This window comes from Callospermophilus lateralis, chromosome 6, assembly GCF_048772815.1.
Source record: "Callospermophilus lateralis isolate mCalLat2 chromosome 6, mCalLat2.hap1, whole genome shotgun sequence".
Taxonomy (NCBI): domain Eukaryota; kingdom Metazoa; phylum Chordata; class Mammalia; order Rodentia; family Sciuridae; genus Callospermophilus; species Callospermophilus lateralis.
Window position 1 is genome coordinate 91,029,129 of NC_135310.1, and position 23,768 is coordinate 91,052,896.

Below are 23,768 nucleotides of genomic sequence, written 5' to 3' on the forward strand. Positions count from 1 at the left end.
TGAAATATTATATTTGACTTTACTGGATCTGTATTTAAAGTAGATTAGTACAAGCCCATTAGAACCTGTATTAAAGCTAGAAAAACTGTTACATCCTTTAACTATAATCAAATTTTCATAGTATTTCCTTATATATTAGATATATTTATGTGCTACCCCAGCTTCTCACTTAATGGCCTTTTTTTAAAATAAAGTTTTAAGTCCAACTTGTTAACAGTATTACTCTTTTGTTATTAAATTTGAATCTATTTTCTTTTTTTGTTTTTCTGCCAAGTGGGCAAGCTAATCTTTTCAAGTTAAAAAGTGAAGTAAACTCTTTTTAAGATCTTACTTTTAATCTGGGTGTGGTGGCACACACCTGAAATCCCAACTACTCCGGAGACTAAAGCAGGAGAATGATAAGTTCAAGGCCAGTTTAGGTAACTGAGCAAGACCCTGTCCCAAAATAAAGTGTGAAAAGGTTTGGGAATGTAGTTCAGTATAATACCTCTGGACTCAATCCTCTGTATAGGGGGAAATAAAAGATTTTGGTTTTAGGCTATATATTAAAAACTTACTTAAAAAAAAAACTGGAAGTATCAAGATTGAGGAGAAAAGGGAGAGTCAAGGTCAGTGGCTTTCCTATGTATTTTATTTATTAGTGTCTGCCATTGAGAAAGGCCAGGCAATCTTTTCATTACCTTTTGAGCATCTAACCATTTTATCAATCTCTTTTTTAGACCCAATAGACCTATAATTAAACAATAATTTTTCTCTTAATTTTAAGAGATGAAGAAAAGAAAATTTTAATTAGTCTGAAAGATCTTTTTAAAATCAGTTTGTGAAGAGGCCTTTAAAAAAAAAAATACCTTTTTCCCATTTGAAATTAGCACTGCAAAGACATGGTAATATATATTTGTTTTATTACATCTGAATGTATAAGGAGTCTAATTTCATATATTTACATTGATTTGCTGAATATAAATGTGTGAGTAGTACATATATGTGTTTCAGCAGTCTTTTTCTCTCCACAGATGGCTTAGCTGCATTGTCATTTTCCATTAGTTCTCTGACCTTGATCGGAATGTTGGCAGCTATAACTTATACAGTAAGTGTAATGGTGTTAATTGAGTTAAAATTAAAGATTCACCCTATAAAACAGCTTTTTTTCAACTTAGTAATCTATTTAACTTAATTTTTTTCTCTTTAATGTTTTAGTTCTTCTTTTTTTCTTCAGTTTTCTTAAGAAGATGATAAAGTTTGAATCACTTGGTCACAATAATTTTATCTGTATTTATAAACTTTAATATTCAGAAACAAATTTTATTATTGTGAACCTTGAAGATGGTTCTATATTTTACAGTACTAGAACTCTGACCTATAGATCAAGATCTATTACTGATAAACTGTCTTATTTAGGGATGCAGAGCTTTTAAAATAGGCTATTTTACAGAATGATACTTTTCTAGTATAGAAAATCTAATATTATATTATCCAACACTTTATTTTTTGTATTTCTAGAAGTGACAAGGTATGAATTATAAATGATTTCCGAATTTATATACGACTGCTCTTTGAGTCTTTTTCTATTTCTCAAATTATAGAGGAAAATTCAACAAGAAGTGCTCCTTTCTTACCTTCTAAAGTTGTAGAAGCAGTATTAAAATTATCTTGGACCTTTTTAGATTAATGAACTTTTTGTTTAGAGCATTTTTGGTTCCTACAAAGATGAAAAATACTGTTTATAAATACTTTTGGATATTTTCCCAATATGTCTTCCTTTAGACATAAAACAAATAGGCTATTAGTATAATAGCAATCTAATTTGGTTACATGCACATTCATATGTCATATTGTGTAATAAAAGAAGTCTAAAAGACATGCATTTTAATATCTTCCCAGTGCTTATATAGGTATTAAGTTTTATTATTTATCAGTACTTTTCTGTTTTTATTTGTTGGTACATAGGAATTTGCCATTTCTTTTAGTGGATGATTATCCTCCCATCTCACAAAATGTATGTAGAGGATATTAGTTGTCATTTAAGAAGCAGGCACAAATTAAAAACAAATTAGAGGTTAGACCTGGAACACAAATTGCTATTCTCTGACTGGTTTGTTATGCTGATCTTGGGTTTGTCTTTTACCTTTCCTTGGTCAGTGTTTTATCTATTCCATTGGAACAGGAAATATTTCAAAGGGATTTTTTGAAGGTCAAATGAAAATAGATACTGTTTGTAAAGCACTTTGATGTCTATAGGGAAATTCGATAGCAGTTATGGAAGATTAGCCAGGAAAAACAAATGGAAAAGGAGAAAACCAATATGTAATTATACTGTCAGTAATTATAAGGAACCAAGTATGGTCTCATAAGCCTATAATCCTAGAGATTTAGGAGGCTGAGGCAGGAGTATTTGCAAGTTCAAAGCCAGCCGTAGCAAGGCCTTAAGCAACTTAGTGAGACCTTGTTTCTAAATAAAATATAAAAATGGGCAGGGGATGTGGATCAGTGGTAAAGCACCCTGGGTTCTATTCCCAGTACCCTGACCAAAGGGGTAAAAAATACTATTAAGGATATAGAATTTTATTTTATTTGTAGCCTGCCAAAGTTTTATGGATTGTGATCAAAGATGCAAGACTTCTTTCTGAGTCAGAAACAAAGACTTTTCTTATTCACAGTAATAACACTAGCTTTACTATTGGCATTTTCTTATTCTGTTTTCCTGAGTCCCAATTCCCAGGAGAATTGTGAGTAGAACCATAGGAAACCTGTATATAGTGGGGTGCATTACAAAAGAGGAGCTCTGAACTTAGGGAAACTAAAGCTTTTGTATGGACAGTAACCATGCCTGCCCCCACCCCTTTTTTTTTCCAGAGGAGGATATTATGTCCTATACAGACATTATTGAAAAAGGTAGTACAATGCCTGGTTGCAAAATATACAACAATTAAAGACCCATTGAGAATTGTCTCCCAAGGGTCAAGGAATAGATGCTACGAAGAATAATAAGCAGTCTAAGGGATTAGATAATAATAGAGGCTAATGTTACTCTAAAGATCAAGAGTGCCTTTTCTCACATTTGAACAAAAGACCTAAATAAAATGAAAGCAAGCCATGACAGAAGAATAAGTGCAAAGATCCTGAGGTTTGTACATGTATGCTGTTAGAGTAGCAAGGAGGCAAAGCCCTTGTGGCTGGAGCTCAATTAACAAAGGAAAGAGGAAAAGGTGTAGATTAGACGTTGTGAGAAGTCAAGTAGTCATAGTATAGACTGTGGTTAGGATTTCAAATTTTATTTGGATTGAGATTAGAAAGCCATTTGAAAGTTTTTAATGGAAAATAAAGGGATTTGTGAAACATTTTGTTTTAATTTTTTGTAGTTAGATAATATCTTTATTTTATTTATTTTTATGTGGTGCTGAAGATTGAACCCAGCACCTTGCACTTGCTAAGTGAGCGCTGTATCACTGAGCCACAGTCATAGCCCCTCTCAAACATTTTAAAGGTATTAATCTGCTGGCTCTGAATTAAAGAAGCTATCTTAATGGGGAGTAGAAGCGGAAAAAATGATTGAAATTATCAAAACTATTTGAGAGAGAACTTTTCCTGTAGGAACAGTATTACTGTAGAGATAAATATTTTAAACTAACATAATATTTTGTATTGTTCAAATTAAAACTTTAAAAATTATCATTTAATCAAGTAAACCACATATAATAATCATGCTGAATTAGTTATCTGTCTAAAAGTTTTGGCTTTTCTAGAATACAGAGGGCTGAGCTTAAGGACATTGATAAAACGATCAGAGGACATTATGATGGTACTGAGGAACCTGCAAGATAAGGAAGAGTTGCTGACTAAGTAGAAAAGACTGCTTAAAGCCTGATATTAAGGAAGAGATTGCAATGGAATAGGACAAGATCAGACAACCTAGAAATTATGTTTTGTTTTATGTGGCATAGCAACAGAATCATGTACTTAGTGGAGAGACTTAAATGTGGATCTCAAGTTCATAGTTTCCTTGACCTAATTTACCTACCAATTTTTGTTGTCTTTAAAATAGAACTAATATTTAAGTAATAATATTATTGGGATTTATTAAACAACCCATCAAAGATTAGAATCTAAATATTTGGTTTTATTTGGATCAAACTATAGTTTCTACTTCTTTTCTCTCTCAGTGAAAGTCAACCAGATGCTAAAAACAATTATATCATGATTAGTGAAAATTGTGAATTATTCAAAGATGAGTAAGTCAAAGAGGCATCCATAATTGAATGGTAGTTGGAATTGGTAAGGTATGGATAGACAGATGAATATCATTTAAATAGCACTTCAAGGATGCTCAAAGCTCAGTAAGAGAATGTTTTGCTACTTAAACTTTAGTTATACTTAATTGAAAAACTTATACAGGGGCTGGGGTTGTGGCTCAGCAGTAGAGTGGTTGCCGAGCACATGCAAGGCACTGGGTCTGATCCTCAGCACCACATAAAATAAATAAATAAATAAAAGGTATTGTTTTCAACTACAACTAAAAATATTTTTTAAAAACTCATACAAACTTTTATAAATTAATTAAAAATCAATAATTTATAAATAGGTGGTTTTATTATAAATAACTCATTAATATTACTAAATTTTTTATTTATCTGAAGTTCAGATGCAAAGTTATCTCCTAACTTGTTATGGAAAAGCTTGAGAATTGGGCATTTCATATGGCAAGAAAGAGGGTATATAGTATATGTTCATGAGGTACATTTTAACTAGTGTACCCAAAGAGGGAAGTTAATAATAGAGTATTTTGGCCCTATATACAAAGACTTTCTTAAACCTAAAATCATGTGTGTGATGGAATTTATTATTTTTTTGCATTGAGACTAGAGAGACTTTTTACTTTATGTTAGTCAAGTATTTGGATTTCTTTATATATTATTGTTTAGTTTGGAAGCTACTTGATTATTTAAATTATGTTTAGTTTCTAACCTCTGTACAATGTCCTAAAGGATAGTCAGATAATTGGGCATTCAGTTTTAGGAGAAGAATATCCAACAATATATTAGCTTGCGTATTATTTTAACCTTAAACCAAAAAAGAAATCTGATACTGCCTAAAAAAAATGAAATTAAAAAAATTAAAATGAAACCTCTAGGAACAAATATCTTTGTAGGTATTTTAATTTTTTTTTTTGGTGCCACCAAGTGGGGAAATGTTGAATAATGATGTTTTCATGCAAAATTAATTACATGGTCCAGAGAAAGGCCCCTATGAGAGTTTAGCAGAGACAGCTAAACTTTTTATTATATATTCATGTTAGTAAAGCTTTTAATATACTCTCCAAGATGTTTGTGAATTACAAATAAACATTATTATCCTAATCAATGTACATTTAATGTAAAACAAACTAATTGAAGTGATAGTTAAAGATTCAAATATAGAAATAAAATGTTTTCTTCTTATGCTCATTAAAATTTGTCTTAGTTTGGACTGCTGTAAATGTACTATAGACTGGTGGCTTAAACAATAAACATTTATTTCTGACAGTTCTGGGAGCTGGGAAGCCTATCATCAAGAAACCAACAAATTGGTTATCTGGTGAGGGTTCACTTCCTAGCTTGCAGTTGGCTGTCTTCTCATTATTCCCCATATAGTAGAGAGCAGAGACAAATATCGCAAGCTCTCTTATATCTGTTTTGTGTCACTAATCTCATTCATAAGGGATCCAACATTGTGATTTAATTACCTCCAAAAGGCTTCAAATACCATCACACTAGAAATTAGCTTCAACATGAATTTTGGCATGGGGGTAGGGGTGAGTGTAGGGAACAACATTCAATCCCTAGCCCCCTATGAACTGGTGCAGTGGTTCTCAATAATCTGGAGATAGAAATCCCCTTTAAAAATCAAATTTGTCACCTTTCATGTGACATTGTATGTCTTTTAGTCTGTGATACTTATTGGAAGATGCACCATTGTTTTAAGTGCATTTTTACCATTAAAGGAAAAATCCTTGAAAATAATTTCATTATTAATATTTTTTCTACATTCAGTAAGAGAAGCTTCTTTGTCTTGTGTAGATACTTTTTAAAAATCACATCAATCTTTGCAATATAACAAGGAAAATACGAGTGAAGGAAATTGGAAAGGTATTTCTAAAACTGCACATTTTCTAAGAAATTGTGAATCATTTTTTGAATTGGTTATGATGTTCTTCTTAACAGTGCAAGAAGGTTGAAGAAATGTTTGTTGTTTGTATATGTTATTTTAAAATATTTCTGTTGGCAGTTTATTTTTGGAATTCAAAACAAGATAGGAAGCAATAATGACCAACCTAACCTTTTAAACTGTACAATCTTTTTAGCCTTTGTTGATTTTTCCAGAAACTCACTAGAGGGCAGTAGTAAGTAATAAAAATTTGGTTTTTGAAAAAGTGTTTTAAGTACATTTTTTTCCCCACAGAAGTTTGAGGTTACATTCGAAAGGTTGTTATTTAAACATGTTAATTTTTTTCTATGTTTATTTCAAGCTTATTAAAATCTAAATAGTATAAATTTCCTGATAATCATTGAAAGTTAAACGTGCAATCTAAAAACAAACTAAACATTTGATGAAAAAACCAAAGATTATTTACTTTTATTTGCTATATTCAGAGAATTATGGTATAGTCTGGTCTCATGTTACTACAAGTTGTTACCAAGGACGTATTTTCGTTTTCTAATCTTTTACATTAAGCCATTTAGGAATTTAGTTCAGCTCTTTTAATAAATATATCAATTTCATGCAAGGAAATAACTTCATGAAGAATTAACAGCTCTCTCTTCTTAAAATAGTTTTAGTCAGATATTATCTTCTTACAATAATTATTTTATTAATAAACATTTGTTCTTTGAATAACAGTAGAAGACCAAAGAATTGGGACCTACCTAGTCTTAACAAACCCAGTATTCATTCTCTGGTTGCTAACTAGTTTGGGTCAGAAATTTGATTAGTCAAGTTTGGCAGATCTAGTGAAAAACCAAGTGAGCAGACTGATAATTGTTAAATATGTGTTATGTATTGTAAGAAAGTGACATTTACAAATCGAGGAACATTTCTCAGACACAGTATAAGTAAGCTGAAACCTGAGTGCATTCAGATTTACTAATGAAGTAAGTTAAGAAGGTAGGCATAGAAGAGGGTGCTGCATGTATTAAAGTATGAAGGCCTGAAGTATTTTAAAATTAGAGTGTTTTAAGAAGTATGGACAATTGTGAGGCATAAGGTAAAAATTTCTCTGACAAAGTAACAGTGGATCACTCTGTGGCTGACCACTTTCTTGTCTTTCATACTGGCCCTGGGATCACCTTCCCAAAAGGTGTTTCTACTAGAGCACATTGAAAAATTCCCTTCCTTTTCCTGGAAAATCTTAAAGGATACTAATTAGAAGAATGACATATTCTGAATTGGGTGTTCAGAGTAAGATCATTTGGAAACAGTATAGAAGATGTATATGTAGAGGTGAAGAGCAGCAGAGAAAATAGTAGATGACCTTGTATTTAGATGACCTTGTATTTGACAGTAGATTATAAATAAGGGCCATGTTGTTAATATTAGTAGACCAAAAGATTCTACAGAAACAGTATTGAGTACTGAAGTTAGTACATTATAGGATTCAAATCCATTCAGCATAGAGTTGGGTTAAGCCTAAGAAGTAGCATTTATTCTGAGTTTGTGTGGTCAGCAGAAAAAATGAAACAAATTTAAAATTACATTCATGTATCTGCTTTAGAGCCTGTCGTTGCAACCAGCAGGTATTTCTCAGTGTTTCTTCTAAGAATTTAAAGTCAATAGATTCTGAACCATGGCTATATGGCAAATGACATTGACTGTTAATGATTATAATAAAAAGTTATTGAGACTTTTTGGAATTGAGTAGTATATACAATATACATTATTTTTAATGCTGACTAAAAGTTAAAAATTACTTGTTGGAAAATATTTAAAATACTTAGTAAAAAGATTGGTTATAAATAGGTAGAATTTTTAAACAACTGTCCATATAGATAATTGGTATACTAATGAAGTACTGTGTATATATTACTATACATATGTTTTTCTAAAGATACATTGTATGTGCTTGGAGAAAATTACTCTTGTTTTCATAGAAAATAATTTTATAAATTGTTCTTATTAATTTATACTATCATAATTTGATTATCCTAAAGTTATAACTTATTACTTTGATAAAGTATTATATTGACATTAAATGTGCAACTTGTCCTTTGAGGAATGAGTAATATGTTATCATAACTGCATAAATGTAAGTGTAAAATAAACAAGAGAATTATAATATGATCATGATTCACTTCCCTAAAGCATATTCTTCAGTGATTGTACACTGCTACTACTGCTCACTTTCAGGTTACTAAAGGACATGTTTTTACCTGAAAATTGTGTTAATCTGATTGAAATGAATTTATTAAAGCATTTCAATTTTGTTTATTTTAGGCCTATGGTATGTCAGCATTACCTTTAAATCTAATAAAAGGCACTAGAAGTGCTGCTTATGAACGTTTAGAAAACACTGAAGACATTGAAGAAGTGGAGCAACATATTCAGACGATTAAATCAAAAGTGAGTTAGTCTTTTGTTGTTACTGGGAAGCATAAACTTATTTGACTTTACCTTTGAGCTGCTTTCTGATGTGACTTTAATATTGGGAAACACATATATTTTTATATTGTTTGATAGTTTTGTAACATTCTTCAAGAACTATGCCTTTATTTTGAAAATTGATATCCTGTGTAAGGTGGGACACTGGCAGTTTTAGAATTTCTATCAATACTTTAACAAAGAAGAAACAAAACTACATATTTATGATTAAGACCTTTCCAGTTCTCAGTTATCCTTTTTCCATATGTAACATCATATTTTACTGCGTTACTTATGTTTAAGTTTTGTGTACTTAGTTGAACAAGCTAAAGAGTATATGTTATCACTTGCCAACTAAATGGACTTCTAAAAATATAATAAATTTTTCTTCCTTTTTTACCATCAAATAACACATTAATTTTAAAGAGTTTAGGAAACATGATTACATGATGAGCTTTCTGAATTAGTCTACTAACCTAGCATTATCCTGCTTTAAAAAAAAAAAAAAGCAGACAGTAATAGCACCCAAAAAGGAAAACCACGTACTCTCTTTCATATGAAGGTAGAGGCAAGTATTTTAATAGAAATATAAATATTAGCAATGCAAAACCTGTGCTGTAATAAAAGCTTATCATAATGATCAGCCTATATTTATCTAAGAAATACAAAGATGATACATTAGAAAATACATTAAAGTAGTTCAATGTATTGAGATTAAAAATAAGAAATATAAACATCTTAACAGATGTCAAAGAATAAATTGGTAACAGTCAATTTGTAGTTATGATTTTTAGAAAGCAAAAACAAAAAATCTTACCAAATTAAGAGAAGAAAATACAAAATCAAGGAATCCTCTGATGAGCATCATACTTTGAAGTGAAAGAAACATTCCCAATAAAGTTAGATACAGGACAATAATGTCAGTATGATTACCACTCTTTAGCATATTCCTGGAGATTCTAGTCAATATAAGGAAATTTAGATAAGAACATTGAAAGAAGGAGAGGAAAAAAGGGAATACAATCTTTGTTGTTTGCAGATATCGTCTACCAAGACAAGTGAAAGGATTAACTACAAACTATTAGAACTAATAAGAATTCTTCAAATTGTATAGATACATAAAAAATCATTAACCAGTTAAATGTTGTTATAGAGAATTATCCATAATAGCACAAACTATAAAATATTAAGAAATGTCAACATCTACCTGATGGAAATTATAAAATTTTCTGAAGTACATAATAGGAGATTCAAATGAATAGAGAACTTCATCGGTTTGTAATCGGTTAATTCAATATTATAGATATAGTACCTGAAAATTGTTTTTTAGTAATTTTTGTATAAATTCAATAGTGTATATAATACAAAAATTAAATTTGCATAAAATTTCATACCATCTAAAACTGTATTCTAACTCTAAATCAAATATAAAATTTATAAAACACTTTAGAAAGTATGAATTTATCTTGGTGTGGAGAAATCCTTTCTAAAAAAGACACAAAACCAAGTTGCTAATTAAGAGAAAATTGGTGAGTCTTCAATTTTTATGTTGTAAAATTTATGAACCTGAAAAGGGCACCTAAATGGACGTTAAAGACCAAGAATTGTATGGGAGAAACTCTCAGCACAGATGATAACGATAGTAAATAAAAGGACAAGCAATGTACAGAAATAATGAAAGACCCAAAGGTAGTTCACTGAAGGAGAAATTAAACTGTTTAGTAAAATTATAAAATGATGTTTTAGGTAAATAGTAAATAGGAGGTTGATCAGGTGTCCCAGTTACCTGGGACCCGAGGACTTTTCCAAAATATAGGACTCTCAGTGCTAAAACCAGTAGAGTTGGTAACCCTAGTAATCAAAAGTATAGACATTAGAATGACTTAATATGTATTTTTTAATCATTCGAAAGTCTTTTAAATGGTTACCTGTGTCAGGAATTGATGATATTTGGGGAGATAGTAATACTGTTTGTGGGAATATGAGACATACAGCTTTTTAAAGAAAATGAAATGTTGTGATGCCTACCTGTCTAATCAAATATACAACTTTTAAAAATTTAACCTAACAGTTTATCTATAGGAATCTATGTGTGCTATATGTACACATTGGTATGTAGATATATAGGAAACAACCTTAGTATTAAAAAATAAGGTACTTATTAAATTAAGATACCATGGTGTAATGTGCAATGTAGTGGATAGAAAGGAATGAGGGAGATTTATATAGCTTGAAAAATGTCTTATAAAACCAGACTATCTCAGTTCAAATTCTGACTTTTTTGATTGTGCACACTACATCTGCAGTCTTTATTTTTTTTAGGTAGTAAATGAACATATTTCTATTATTCTGAAAATTTAATTAGAATAAATGCATAACGAAAAGACCAGTTTTAGGCATAAGAAAGATATGTTAGCTAGTACATACAAAAATATATAAATACATTGGTGCATGTGTATACTTGTCTGTTTGATTTGCTTAACAATGATAACCACAGGAAAGGGAGCAATAATATGGTAATTGGTCACAGTTTTTTTAAGATGGTATATGTATTTATGTACATTATAACCATATTATTTTTCAAATGAGATGGATTGCTGCAGAATTTCTGTCCTAGCATTTTTTCTCTTACCAAAATTATTCTTACATTAATTTAGTGAGTAGTGCAGAGTGGATATCCATCCCTCACTGTACTGATACATTCATTCACCAAATAGACACATAACTGTTTTAAGTTGACCCTCAAATTGATTTACTAATTTTTTTCTAAAATGGTTAAATCCATCAGTTTAAAAAAAAGTACCTCATTGTTTATATCATTTTGACATCATAATGGAGGTTTTGAGAAAATTTATTATGGGTAATGTATAAAGTACTGATCCCTTCTCAAATAACATACTTTAAGTATTATTATCTGGGTATTTCTTTAAGAAGGGAGTGTTCATTTTATTCCTCTGACCTTCAGAAAATATCTTTCTGTAAGTTCCCTTTTCGGGGATCCATTTTGATAATACCATTGTACTCAACTTAAAAGTTGACTTAAAGGAATGAAGATAGTAAAATATAACCTTATAAATATAAAATATGGTCTTTGCACCAAAGGCATCAATATTTATTGGGAGAAATATAAATTCTAGGCCCACTCAAGATCTAAATTATATTCTTTGGGGCGTTGGGCCCAGAATTCTGATTTTATTGAACTTTTCAGGTGAGTCTTAAGCATGCTAAAGTTTGAGAAGCATTAAGGTATGGAAGAGGATAGTTAGTTTCAAAAGAGCCTGGTAATGCAAATATGTAAAGAGCTTTTTATAACTGTGAGAATTTCTTTATTAAAGGTTTGGGCATTATCTTCATTAAATGATTTCAAATTGAAGCTACACTAGGCTATACTGGAGAGAAATGTTTTTGTCTGCTAGGAACCCATTTAAACCTTAATAGGTATTTTAAGACATTATATTCTCTAATTTAGACTTTGCATTCTTAAAATGTAGTCCTTTTTTTTTTTCTTGTTCCTTCTAATAAAAGCAAACAAATCTGCATTTCATCCTTTTTTTCATTTAGCGGTTATTATTCTGGTTTATTATTGTGGTCAATTTAAGACATTTTGGGGTAGGGGAGTTAAAGTGGGAAAGTGTATCTGTGAGACATCATGGAAAAGACACTACTCATTGTTACCCAAAGCATCATGTGAAAACAGATGGAAATTATCTGTCAGATAGATTGACCAAAGAAAGCGTTACTCATTTGCAAGTGTACTTGGACAACAAGGAAGTGCCAACTCTTAGCAGTTGTTATAAAAACTCCTGCATGTGACCTATGCTTGATATTGCATCACTCTACTGATATTTGAGTTGGGCTGAGAATCATTAGTTCAGGGAACACAACCACTAAACTAAAGGATGGGAAGGGGCAGGACCAAATATATTAAAATAAGGGATGGAGCAGTTTGGAGGTGAGGAAGAATAATTACAGTACATAGTGGTTAACAGTTCTTTTAAACAAACACCTTTTTAATAGGGTATTTTTACAAATACATATTTTTTTTTTTTTACAAATACATTTGGAATAAAGGAACAAGGAGAAGGTCAGTATTAAATGTACACACATCTCCATTTTCATGCTAATCTTGGTTCAGAGACGTTTATTGTTACATTGCATTTGTCAATTTTATTAATTATTTGCCTAAGTAGTGTCCAAGCTAAAAGTATTTTATTGCCTGATTTGCTAGATCTGGTGGATGCTTTATTAAGACTTTAATTGTGGGGAGAAAAAACCCACCCCCAAACCTTTAATTTTGTTCTGTTATTTGCAGAGTAAAGATGGTCGACCTTTGCCAGCAAGGGATAAACGTGCCTTAAAGCAATTTGAAGAAAGGTTACGAACACTTAGGAAAAGAGAGAGGCACTTAGAATTCATTGAAAACAGCTGGTGGACAAAATTTTGTGGTGCTCTGCGTCCCCTGAAGGTAAATGGAGTTTTTAAAAAAATTATGCTGTCACTCTTCTCTCAAGTTTTTGTAGTGCCTCTTAGAGACTGAGTTCTTCTATTGAGGCACTATAGCATGATACTTCAGAGTGTGGATTTTGGTGTTCAAATAATCTGGTTTTTAATCACAGGTTCCTTGCTTAGGTCAGACAAGATATGAACCTCTCAGAGTTTCATTTATTTCATGTGTAATATAAGTATTATAATCGAGTTATTAGGAAATTTAAATAAAAATAAAGGTAAATAAGAAATAAGCTGTTAGCATATTTTCAAGTTTGTAGTTATCTATCAGTAGGAGACCTGAGAACCACATTAGAACAGAAGAACCCTAACTGAAAATAGAATAGAATTTGCCTCATTATTAGATTTTAGATGATATTTCTGAAAGTATGTAAAAAGATGTTATTGAGATAGAAAACCTTTTTATTTTCCTTTTTTTATTTTTTTTTTGTTTTTCAGGGGCGGGGGGAGCCATTGTTTGCCAGCCTTGAATTCTTGGGATGTTAGTGCCTAAATTTAAGTACCTAGATTGAGTTAAAACATTATAATATGACTTAGACTATAAAGAAACTAAAACTGCTGTCCACTGACTTCCAAATTTGCATGTTTTATATATATATATATATATATATATATATAGGCATTTCAGAGACCAGAATTTTATACCATAGTATGTAAGTTGTAATTCAGAAAGTACAATGAAAAGACTAATATGAAGAATGCGAGATGAAGCTAGAAGGTCCATTTTGGTTAGATTTTGAAAGAAATGTTTCAGAGTATTTCTATCAAAGACAAGTGAGTCTTGTTTAACTTTGGTGCTACTGTTCACTCTTTAAAAACTTAAAAAAATGCATTAACTGCTTACCCTTTAAAAACCTCCTTTTTTGAAAGAATTTTTCAAAAATATACTGTAATCATGTAATTCTATGTAACCTCTTTTTAAACCTTCTGTTAGAAGTATGTGGTATGTGTGTGTGTGTGTGTGTGTGTGTGTGTTTTGCTGAGAATCTAACCCAGTACCTAATGCATGCTAGGCAGGTGCTCTACTACTGCGCTATACCTCCAATCCAAAATAAATTGTTTAAGGACTCACTCCAATCTTTTTTCCTAAGATAATTTGTCTTCATAGCAACAAAGGTGTACAAAAGCCTCTCCAACCCTTATTTTAATTCTAGATTCTTTATAATGTCTTATAAATATTCATATCCTGATCTTTGTCATCAGCTGCCTTCTTTTAAACTTCTGTTTCATTTCACTGAGCATATGTTTAGAAGGATTTTTAAATCAACTTTATTAAGCATACAGATTGATTTTGCCAAATATAAATGTATAGATATGTAGAACATTCACATCACCCCCAAATTCTACCTTCTCTTGCTCCTTGAGCTCAGACTCCAGGTAATCACTGATGCCCTTTCTGTCATTAGAGTTTAGTTTTATGCATTTTAGAATTTCATATAAATGGAATCATGGGATATAAAACTTTTTGTCTAGTATCTTTGGCACAGCACAGTAGTTTTTAGATTCATTCACAGTACTTCTTTTCTTTTGGTGGTCATTCCATTATGTTTCAGAGAGGTATTCTGATATGTGTCTGTATCACAATTTGTTTATCCATTAATCTGTTAGTGGATATTTTGGTTGTCTACAATATTCAAAGTTTTTTTCCATTTGTTTCCTTTCCGCTTTCTTTGAATCCCATGTTTGTGTTGGTTAGCTGATGATGTCCAACATCTCTCTAAGACTCTGTTCACTTCATTGTTCCTTTCTTATGTACTCTCAGTTGATGTCTCTTCAAATTGCTGACTCTTCTGATGCTCAAATCAGCTGGTCAGTTCTTCTAAAGAACTTTTTTATTCAGTTATCATTTTCCATTTCCAAAATTTCAGTTCACTCTCTTAGTGTTTTTTAAAATCTCTTTATTGGTATTCTTTATTGCTGACACTTCATTTTAAGACATGACTTTTTAGAGTTTTCTGAATATATTATTTTAAAGCATACTTAAAGTTTTTACCTCGTAAATCTAATGTGTGGGTTTCCTAAAAAATGTCTGTCAGTTGTCCCCGAATCCATGCACTTTTTGTTACTAATACTTCATTGTTTTTGTTGTTAACACTTAGAAAGTATTAAATAATATAATATGATAACTCTAGAAATCAGATTTCCCCTTGTTGCCAAGGGTTTGTTGTTATTATCCTTTCTATCATTATTTGTTTAGTGACTTCTCTGGACTGTGTAAAGTCTCTACTTTTTTTTTTTATGTGATCACTATAGTCCCTGCTCAGTTGGTTTGTTAATGATTAGATATAGATTTTCTTAAACAACTGCAATCAATAAGTCTCTCAGTCTTTAACAGAGATTTTCGTGTGTGTTAGACTACTTCAACACCCAGGGAGACACTTTCCAAGTCAACCTTAGCCTTCACTTCCTCCTTGTACTCAGTGCTTGTCAGAGGTAGATTTTAGTCCTCAGATCTTTCCTGGTCATGCACAGAGCCCTGAGCATACACAAGACCTTCTAGATTCTTAGAGATATATCAGAACTTTTTAAAATCCTTATTGATATCTCATTTCCTAGGCTTTTGTTTTAATCTTTTTGGTTAGTTTAATTTTTCCATTGTCCACTGGCTTTGAGAGGTCATGAAGTTCATAGATTGCTTGCAAATTTTTTTGGCCAACACTCCTTTGAAAAGGCTTTTAGCCCCATGTGAACACCAGTTTAGGTCAAATACAAGCAGCCTTGCAAGTGGGGGTTTCTAGAGAAACACAGACAGGCCAAATAATGACAGTTCTTTGGGAGTGAGACTGTAAAAAAGTGTCAGCCCTTTTTGCTTCCTTATTTGATTTCTAGGATGGTGAATTTTAGGGCTATTTTTCAAGGCTGCCGTGTCGATAGAGTAACAGAATTGGGACTAGAGCAAGTTAGAATGTCATAATGCTCTATATTCTGAGATTCAGCCATTTTTCTTGAGTAACTGCTCCTATATTGCTGCATACCTTTGGTTAATTTCCAGAATGTTGAAAATGTTGATTCTGATTATTTATGCCAGTTTTCTTAGTGCTTTTATGGAGGAGGAAATTTTCAGAGGTTCTTACTCTTCTGTTTTTACTGTGTCACCTTTGTAACTTAATTTTTATTTCAAAATTGACAAGATTGCTAGAATATACATTAATATGTGTTCAAGGTTAACCCAACATGATCATCTCTGAAATGATTCCATAAGTACTAACTTGAGTTCTTATATTTAAATATATATAGTTTCCTTGGTCTTTATAAAGTATTTATCTTTTTTTAACTTTTTTTTATTAGTTGCTCAAAACATTACAATGATCTTGACATATCATACATTTGATTCTAATGGGGTATGAATTCTTATTTTTCCTCGTGTGCAGATTGCAGGATCACATTTTTTTTAACTTTTATTCTGTGTTCTTTTAAGTAACCAATTAAACAATTTAACTCTGGTTCCTATAAGATTGGGAAGATAGCTAAGGATATATTGTATTTTTTTTCTTTTTTTTTTTTGCCAAAATGGAAATCAAGGGAAGGGAATTTTAACTTGATACACTTTTATGTCATGTTTCTTTACTACAGAGTCTGGCATGTATACTGCCTTGTGTCACTAGCTATTTCTTATTAACAGACAATTAGGAAGTAATATATTTTATATATTGATCTTTAGTTTTCACCTAGGTGTCAAATATAGGAACTGGAATCTGATAGAAGAAAAATGTGTAACTAGTAAACTATATTGTAATGAATATATTTTTGCTTTTAGATCATGTGGGGAATATTTTTCATCTTAGTTGCATTGCTGTTTGTAATTTCTCTTTTCCTGTCAAAGTAAGTACAATACACACATTTTTTTTTATTTGTCCTTTTTAGATATACATGACAGTAGAATGTATTTTGACATATATACATGGAGTGTAACTTATTCTAATAAGGATCCCATTCTTTTGGTTGAATATGATGTGTCGTTACACTGGTCATTTATTCATATATGAACATAGGAAAGTTATATTCAATTCATTCTACTGTCTTCCTTATTCTGTCCCTCCTCCCTTCCTTTTATTCTCCTTTGTCTAATCCAGTGAATTTTATTCTTCCTTCCCCCCACTAATTGTGTGTTATCATCTGCATATCAGAAAGAATATTCAGCCTTTGGTTTTTGGGGACTGTCTTTTTTTTTACTGACCATGATAGTCTCCAGTTCCATTCATTTACCTGGAAATGCCGTCATTTGATTCTTCTTTTATGGCTGAGTAATATTTCATAAGGTACACACATTTTTTAAAGCACTTATACAAATTCTGTGATTTAGATTTTTGGTGTTAAACTCCATTAGTATAGCCTATTCATCTAAAATAGCTATTCTACATGAAATATTCTATAGTATTAACTCAAAGAATAACTGAAAGTTTCAATAATAGACATTATTTCTTTATTCTGTATCAGTTGAACAATATCTGTGAGATATTTAAGTGAAGCTTAATTTGTTTTCCATGTTTTTCTTTGACTCAGTTGAATTTTCATGTTTAAATTATAAGATATTTTTTCTAGATCAGTTAAAAATGTGATAGTAAAACACAATTATCTTCTTTATGATTTTTTTCTTTGTTTTAGTTTAGATAAAGCTCTTCACTCAGCTGGAATAGATTCTGGTTTCATAATCTTTGGAGCTAACTTGAGTAATCCACTGAATATGCTTTTGCCTTTACTACAAACAGTAAGTATAGCATCAAGTCATTTTAGGTTCTTACCTAACATGCTGATACTGTTAAATTTAAAATTAGTATTCTGAAAATTTGTTAATACCTTAACATACTTATGTTCTCTGCTAACTTGACTTTTTATTTGCATATAATTTCAACATTAGAGTGTTGTTTTAAAGACTATTTTATCAATATATTGCTAAAGTTTTAGTTGAACATAATTTGATTTGGGGTACATTATGTAAGATGAACTTTTCCAAATAATTTTTGTTTTTAATTTTTAATAAATTCTTTTATGTATATAAATGTAATTTGATGCTTAATTTGTTTTAGTATTTTTCTTAGGATAATCATACTAAATAACTTAGTAATACTTTGTATCTTTGAGAATTTTTATGTTTTAATGGTATTGTAGTAACCTAATCTAAATCAGAGTTGACATTTTAAATATTTCTCAAATAAAATAATTAACTTTTTAGTTAATTTTATATGACTTCTAGAGATTTCATAGTTTGTATATTAAATTTGATTTTATCTTTTTCTAGGTTTTCCCTCTTGATTATATTCTTATAACAATTATTATTATGTACTTTATTTTTACTTCAATGGCAGGAATTAGAAATATTGGCATATGGTTCTTTTGGATTAGAGTAAGTATATATTGCATTATTATTTTGATGTTTTTCTCATTATTTTATACATGATCTCCATTTTTACAAATTACATTTAGAATATATAAGTTGTGTCTTGATACTAAGAGTAATGGTAATATTAAACTTTCTCACTTCCTGTTAACATAAAAGTGTTTTTGTGTCTAGAGAAGTACTTCTTAAACACAAGCCATTTTGTCCCCCTTCTCCTGGAGATATTTGACAATATCTAGAAATGTTTTTAGTTGTTAGAAGCTAGGGAGTTTTACTGTCATCTTTGGATATGGCCCAGACATGCTGCTAAACATCTTGTAGTATATAGCGCACAGACTAATCCTGCCCAAAAGTTAACAGTGCCAAGGTTAAGAAAACCTTGTCTAGAAGATACATTGTTTTCCTTGGTGTTTTGCTGCATGGAAACATACTGATGCTCAAAAGATTGCCTTTCCTGTTAGGAGTTATAGATTATTACTGTCAGCCCTCTGTATAAAAAGCCCTTGTAGATTTAATCAACTATGGGCAGAAAATGTTTAAAAAAATTGCATCTATCCAATATTTGCAGACTTTTTAATGTTATTTTTCCCTAAATAATATAGCATAACAACTGTTTATATTGGTTACTATAAGTAATCTAGAAGTGATTTAAAGTATATGGGAAGATATACAGAAGTTATATGCAAATATTTTGCCATTTTACATAAGGGACTTGAGCATCTGTAGATTTTGATATCATAGTTTGTCTTGGAACCAGTCCCCCATAGACACTCATGAAGGACAACTGTACATGATTTGTTATTTCTTCTTACACTCATTTTGAAATAATTTGAGCATTTTAAAATGGAGCTGAATCAGGTAGATACTATTTGCAGCTATGAGTAAAAGAAAACCCAGTTCATTAGTGATTTTAACTAATGCAAGACTTCTTATTATGAAGGTTATCATATATTTAATTTCCCTTTAGTATCGATACATGTGAAAATGTAATCAGATTGTCATAAATTATCATAGACTACATTTTGTAGCAGAATATGAGGATGTCATGAGTATTTCATAGAAATAAATACTTATAAATGAGACATGTTTTTCTACAGTAGTATGTAAAATAATACATATATTAAAACCATAAAAATTTACTAATACCTAGAATTTAAAGTCATACTTTTGATCTTTAGATAGAAAGGGAGGTAGTTCACAATTCTTAGGTCTATGTACTTCTAACAGATGCTATTGTATGGTAAGTGAAGAAGGTTTGTCTGCAAGCTAGTCACATGAACACTGATAAATTCTGTAGGTCTTTAGTTTTTAATGGATCATTTATAGGATCCTTTGGATATAAATGCTCTGCCATTATTGAATTATCTTTTTCATTCTTCTAATTATTTGCAATGGCTAAGACTTTTCAGTATTTATTTTGGAACAAAGAAATGGTTGACTGAACTGTGTAAATTATTCTCCATAATATAAGAGCAGTACTTAATGCTTTACAAGTAAAATATATAGCTGAAATTTTGTTACTGTCTTTTTTTCTTTCCAGTTATATAAAATCAGAAGAGGTAGAACCAGGCCTCAAGCACTTTTATTTCTGTGTATGATACTTCTGCTAATTGTTCTTCATACTAGCTATATGATTTATAGTCTTGCTCCCCAGTATGTTATGTATGGAAGCCAAAATTACTTAATAGAGGTAAGTGAACTTGATTATTTTTATATTTTATAGACAGTGATATTTAAGGCAAATTTTAGTTTTGAGGGCTAGCATATTAACTCACCAGCTTAAATTTAATATTGCTAAAGCTGGTTTTTCAGTCAATTTTGAGTATATTTAGATTTGTTTTATACTTTCTTTTTAATAACCCACAGAATTTCATTTCATTGTTTCTTAAATGGATCTTGTTAGGTACTAAGTTCCTGAGTATTATCTTAGCACTTTTAAATAATTTTAGTTGTACGACTTCCCCTCAAAAGTTTGGTGAGCACAGGATTTCTGTTTATTGATTCTATGAATCCCACAGGAAAGGCTGTCTGAATATTTTATTTGTAAATTACTTGACTTTCTTTCAAAATAATGGGTATCCTGATATCTGACTTCTTGATGATGTTGATCTCCCAAAAGCCAATTGTGTTATTTGTTTTAATTAGACAACAAGTTTAGATTTTTTGACATTTAAATATTTTTACAATAACTGATTCAACCTTTGTTTAGTTTGTCTCTTTGTCCTAAATTACTTTCTTGCTCTATTTCCTAACAGTTCAAATCATATTTGTGTTTTAGAGCCTATTTCAAGCATTGCTTTAATGGAATCTTGCATTGCTAACCTGTATTGCCCAGATTACTCCTTTTTTTATACTGTACTTTCTACATTCTTTCTTTAGTTTAACATGTAATTAGAAATGAAAAAGTCATAGCACATCAAACCCTCAGTTGATACCATCTATATTGCTAAATATTAAGAAGCTAGTTAGTTCATTGAAAATTTTTAAGTAATAATCTAGGTGAATCAGAAAAGGCTTAGATCGTAATGGGAGTACATGAACCACCTTTGTTTGATATCCACTGTGTTAGATCACTGAACCAATATTTTTTTTTTTTTTTACTTCTTAATGACATTTTATTCTCTTTTTGCCTTTTCCCCTGTATGTAGTCTACTAAGACATGCTTAGTAAGCATTTGTCTAGGAAAGAAGGAAGGAAAGTTATGTTTTGTGAGGACAAAAGACATTCTTTGTCTGCTTCACAAGTCTAAACTTAAGTACTCTATTTCTTTTTAGATGCCCTATTTAAACTAGAAGTTTATTATTGACTTTATGTTTGTTCTGGGAAGCAGCTCTTTTGTTTAATACAGGACCTAAAAAAATTACTGCAAAAAGATCAAATATTAAATTTACCATAATTCTCTTTCTTCTAATTGAAATTTGCACTAAATTTGCCATTTAGAATATCAAATAGATGTAATTAATGGAAAAAGAGTATAAAGTTCAAACTATGATTATTTTTTAAAATCCAGGTATAGTTAATAATATAATATTTTCACTTTAACTATATATTCTTCTTTCAGAGCAATGTAACTTCTAATGATACTAAAGGCAATACAACCATTTCTGTGCCAAAGAGATGTGATGCAGATGCCCCTGAAGGTAAAGCAGATTTTTTTGAACAATCTTATACTTTATCATTTTTTTAGAGAAGATATACCTTGTATTTTGCTGTGTTAAGCATTTGATGCATCTATTTTAATGTGTGATAACAAAGGAACTTTCAGCTAGTAGAAGATGGTAAGTGTCTTTAACAGAATTTCTTGGTGATGGAAGGATTTCCATTCAGGAATCAACCATTATCAATTAGTTACTTAGGAAGTAACAAAAGGTAGTTATTATTTTTTACATTTACTAATATAATAAGCAATTACTATTAAATGGGTTTTTGTTTTGTTTTGTTTTTTGAAAATTCCAAGAAAGTTTTTTGGAATCTGTAAATTCTGAGACCAAAAGTACCTATGATCTGGAACAATTTTTAATCCATCCTTATCACTCTAGTTTATAGTAATAGTATTAGTTATAATAGCAATTAACTTGTAAGCACATACAGTTATGTTTGAGCACAATATTTCACTGTTTTGACAGAATCTCTGACTTTGCTCTTAACTACTGTATATTTTAGAGAATGATTTTTTTTCTATTTTCCATGAGTTGTAAAAGTGATTTTTTCCTTTGAATATTATAGTATTCAATTCTGATTAAAGACTACCAATTGATTTTTTTCAAAATTTATAAAAATTTTTTCTGTTTGTCTTCAAAATGCTTTTATTTACTGGTGTCAAATATGGTATATTTATTACTCCATGTGTCAAATATAGTATATTTCTCATTCATGCATTACCATTATCAAAAACATAACTTCTGCGGTTTTATTTTAGATGGGTAAACTATATAATGTGATAGAGAGTAATAGGAGCAGTTATAGAGTACAGGGATAGCCTAAAGGAAGAAGTGAGTAGCTTTACCTGTTGAAGATTATTATAGAGTAAAAAGTTTTCAACAGATACTAGAGCTGTATTTCAAGATGAAAGAAGAATTTATCTGGCTTGTGTCAAGGTAAGGCTGTTCTATGCCAAGAAGAAAATTGCATGAACAAAATTAAATTATACAGGTTTATGTTCAAGAGGGACACAAAACATTATTGTTTTTTTAATGAATTATATATACTATCATATCGTTTTTAAGTTATGGGAGTAAGTATGTGATGGAGGAATGAGATTACAGAATTAGAAACCAGATCATAAAAGATCTTAGAAAATGACTGAAGAGCTAATAAAGAGTTTTTTAAGTAAGAAAATAGAAGTTATCATCTGACTTATTTTCAGTAGGTTTTTTATAATAGTTATATAAAGAAGGGATTTAAGAAATTGAGACCAGAGCATGGAAATAAGTTAAAGTAGGGGACCTATCTACAGTAATCCAATAAGATGGTAAAAACTTGAATTAAATATAATTCATGATGATAGAAAATGATGAAAGAAATTTGTGAAATAAATTTAAAGAATTTCTGATTGCTTAGATCCAAAGTAGTGATAAAAAAAACAGATTCTAGAATGACCCTCCAGTTTCTAATTAGTTTTATAAATTTTGATATTACTACACAAGATAAAAGTTACTAGGATTAGAGAGAGATGTAAGACATGTTCATTACTTGAAATGTCATGGGGACATTCTGTTGGAGATTTCACAGGCAACCGGCTATAAATGTAAGGGATTCAGAGGACAGAGAGTAAGAAGAGAATGGAGACTGAAACTCAGGAAATCATTTTCTAAGGGCAAGCAGATAGAGAAGGTACAGGGAAGACAGAAAAGAAGAAAAAAACTAATGGAGGTAAAACTAATTTCATTGAATAGAAAGAATAGTAGTCACAATTTATATTACTTTGTTGAAATTATTAATAGATACTTAGAGAAGGAAGTTGAATTATTGTTTTGTTTTTTAAAATTAGGAAAGACTTTAGGGTTGATGATAGATTGAAGGTAGCAGAGCAGAAAAGGTTGAAGAAAAATGTCAGCAAGGCTGATTGATAGACCAATATTATCCAATTCCGGAGAATATGATTAAAAAGGCATAATGTGCTAGAAAGAATGAGGCACACCTCTTTTTCTAGATCACTAAGAAGGAAACAGGATAATAAGTCTTGGATAATAAGTTTTTACACTATGAGGGTGGCAGGAAGTGGTATTTCTTGATTAGCTATGAAATATAAGTTCATATCATCTACTGAGAATAGACTATTGAAGAAAGTGGCAAAAATTTTTGATAGTCTGTGAAG

The 23,768-nt window shown here is 30.5% G+C and overlaps 1 protein-coding gene across 1 annotated transcript in view; it reads left to right on the forward strand.

The window, feature by feature from the left end:
• The window catches only part of Lmbrd1 (LMBR1 domain containing 1), a 97,621-nt gene that overhangs the window by 53,456 nt on the left and 20,397 nt on the right, over window positions 1-23,768 (forward strand). The window contains exons 7-14 of the mRNA XM_076860053.2: window positions 1,014-1,087; window positions 8,464-8,589; window positions 12,920-13,072; window positions 16,871-16,935; window positions 17,719-17,821; window positions 18,353-18,457; window positions 19,992-20,141; window positions 21,513-21,591. Of these exons, the coding sequence (XP_076716168.1) occupies window positions 1,014-1,087; window positions 8,464-8,589; window positions 12,920-13,072; window positions 16,871-16,935; window positions 17,719-17,821; window positions 18,353-18,457; window positions 19,992-20,141; window positions 21,513-21,591 (855 nt within the window). The remainder of the gene's footprint in view (window positions 1-1,013; window positions 1,088-8,463; window positions 8,590-12,919; window positions 13,073-16,870; window positions 16,936-17,718; window positions 17,822-18,352; window positions 18,458-19,991; window positions 20,142-21,512; window positions 21,592-23,768) is intronic.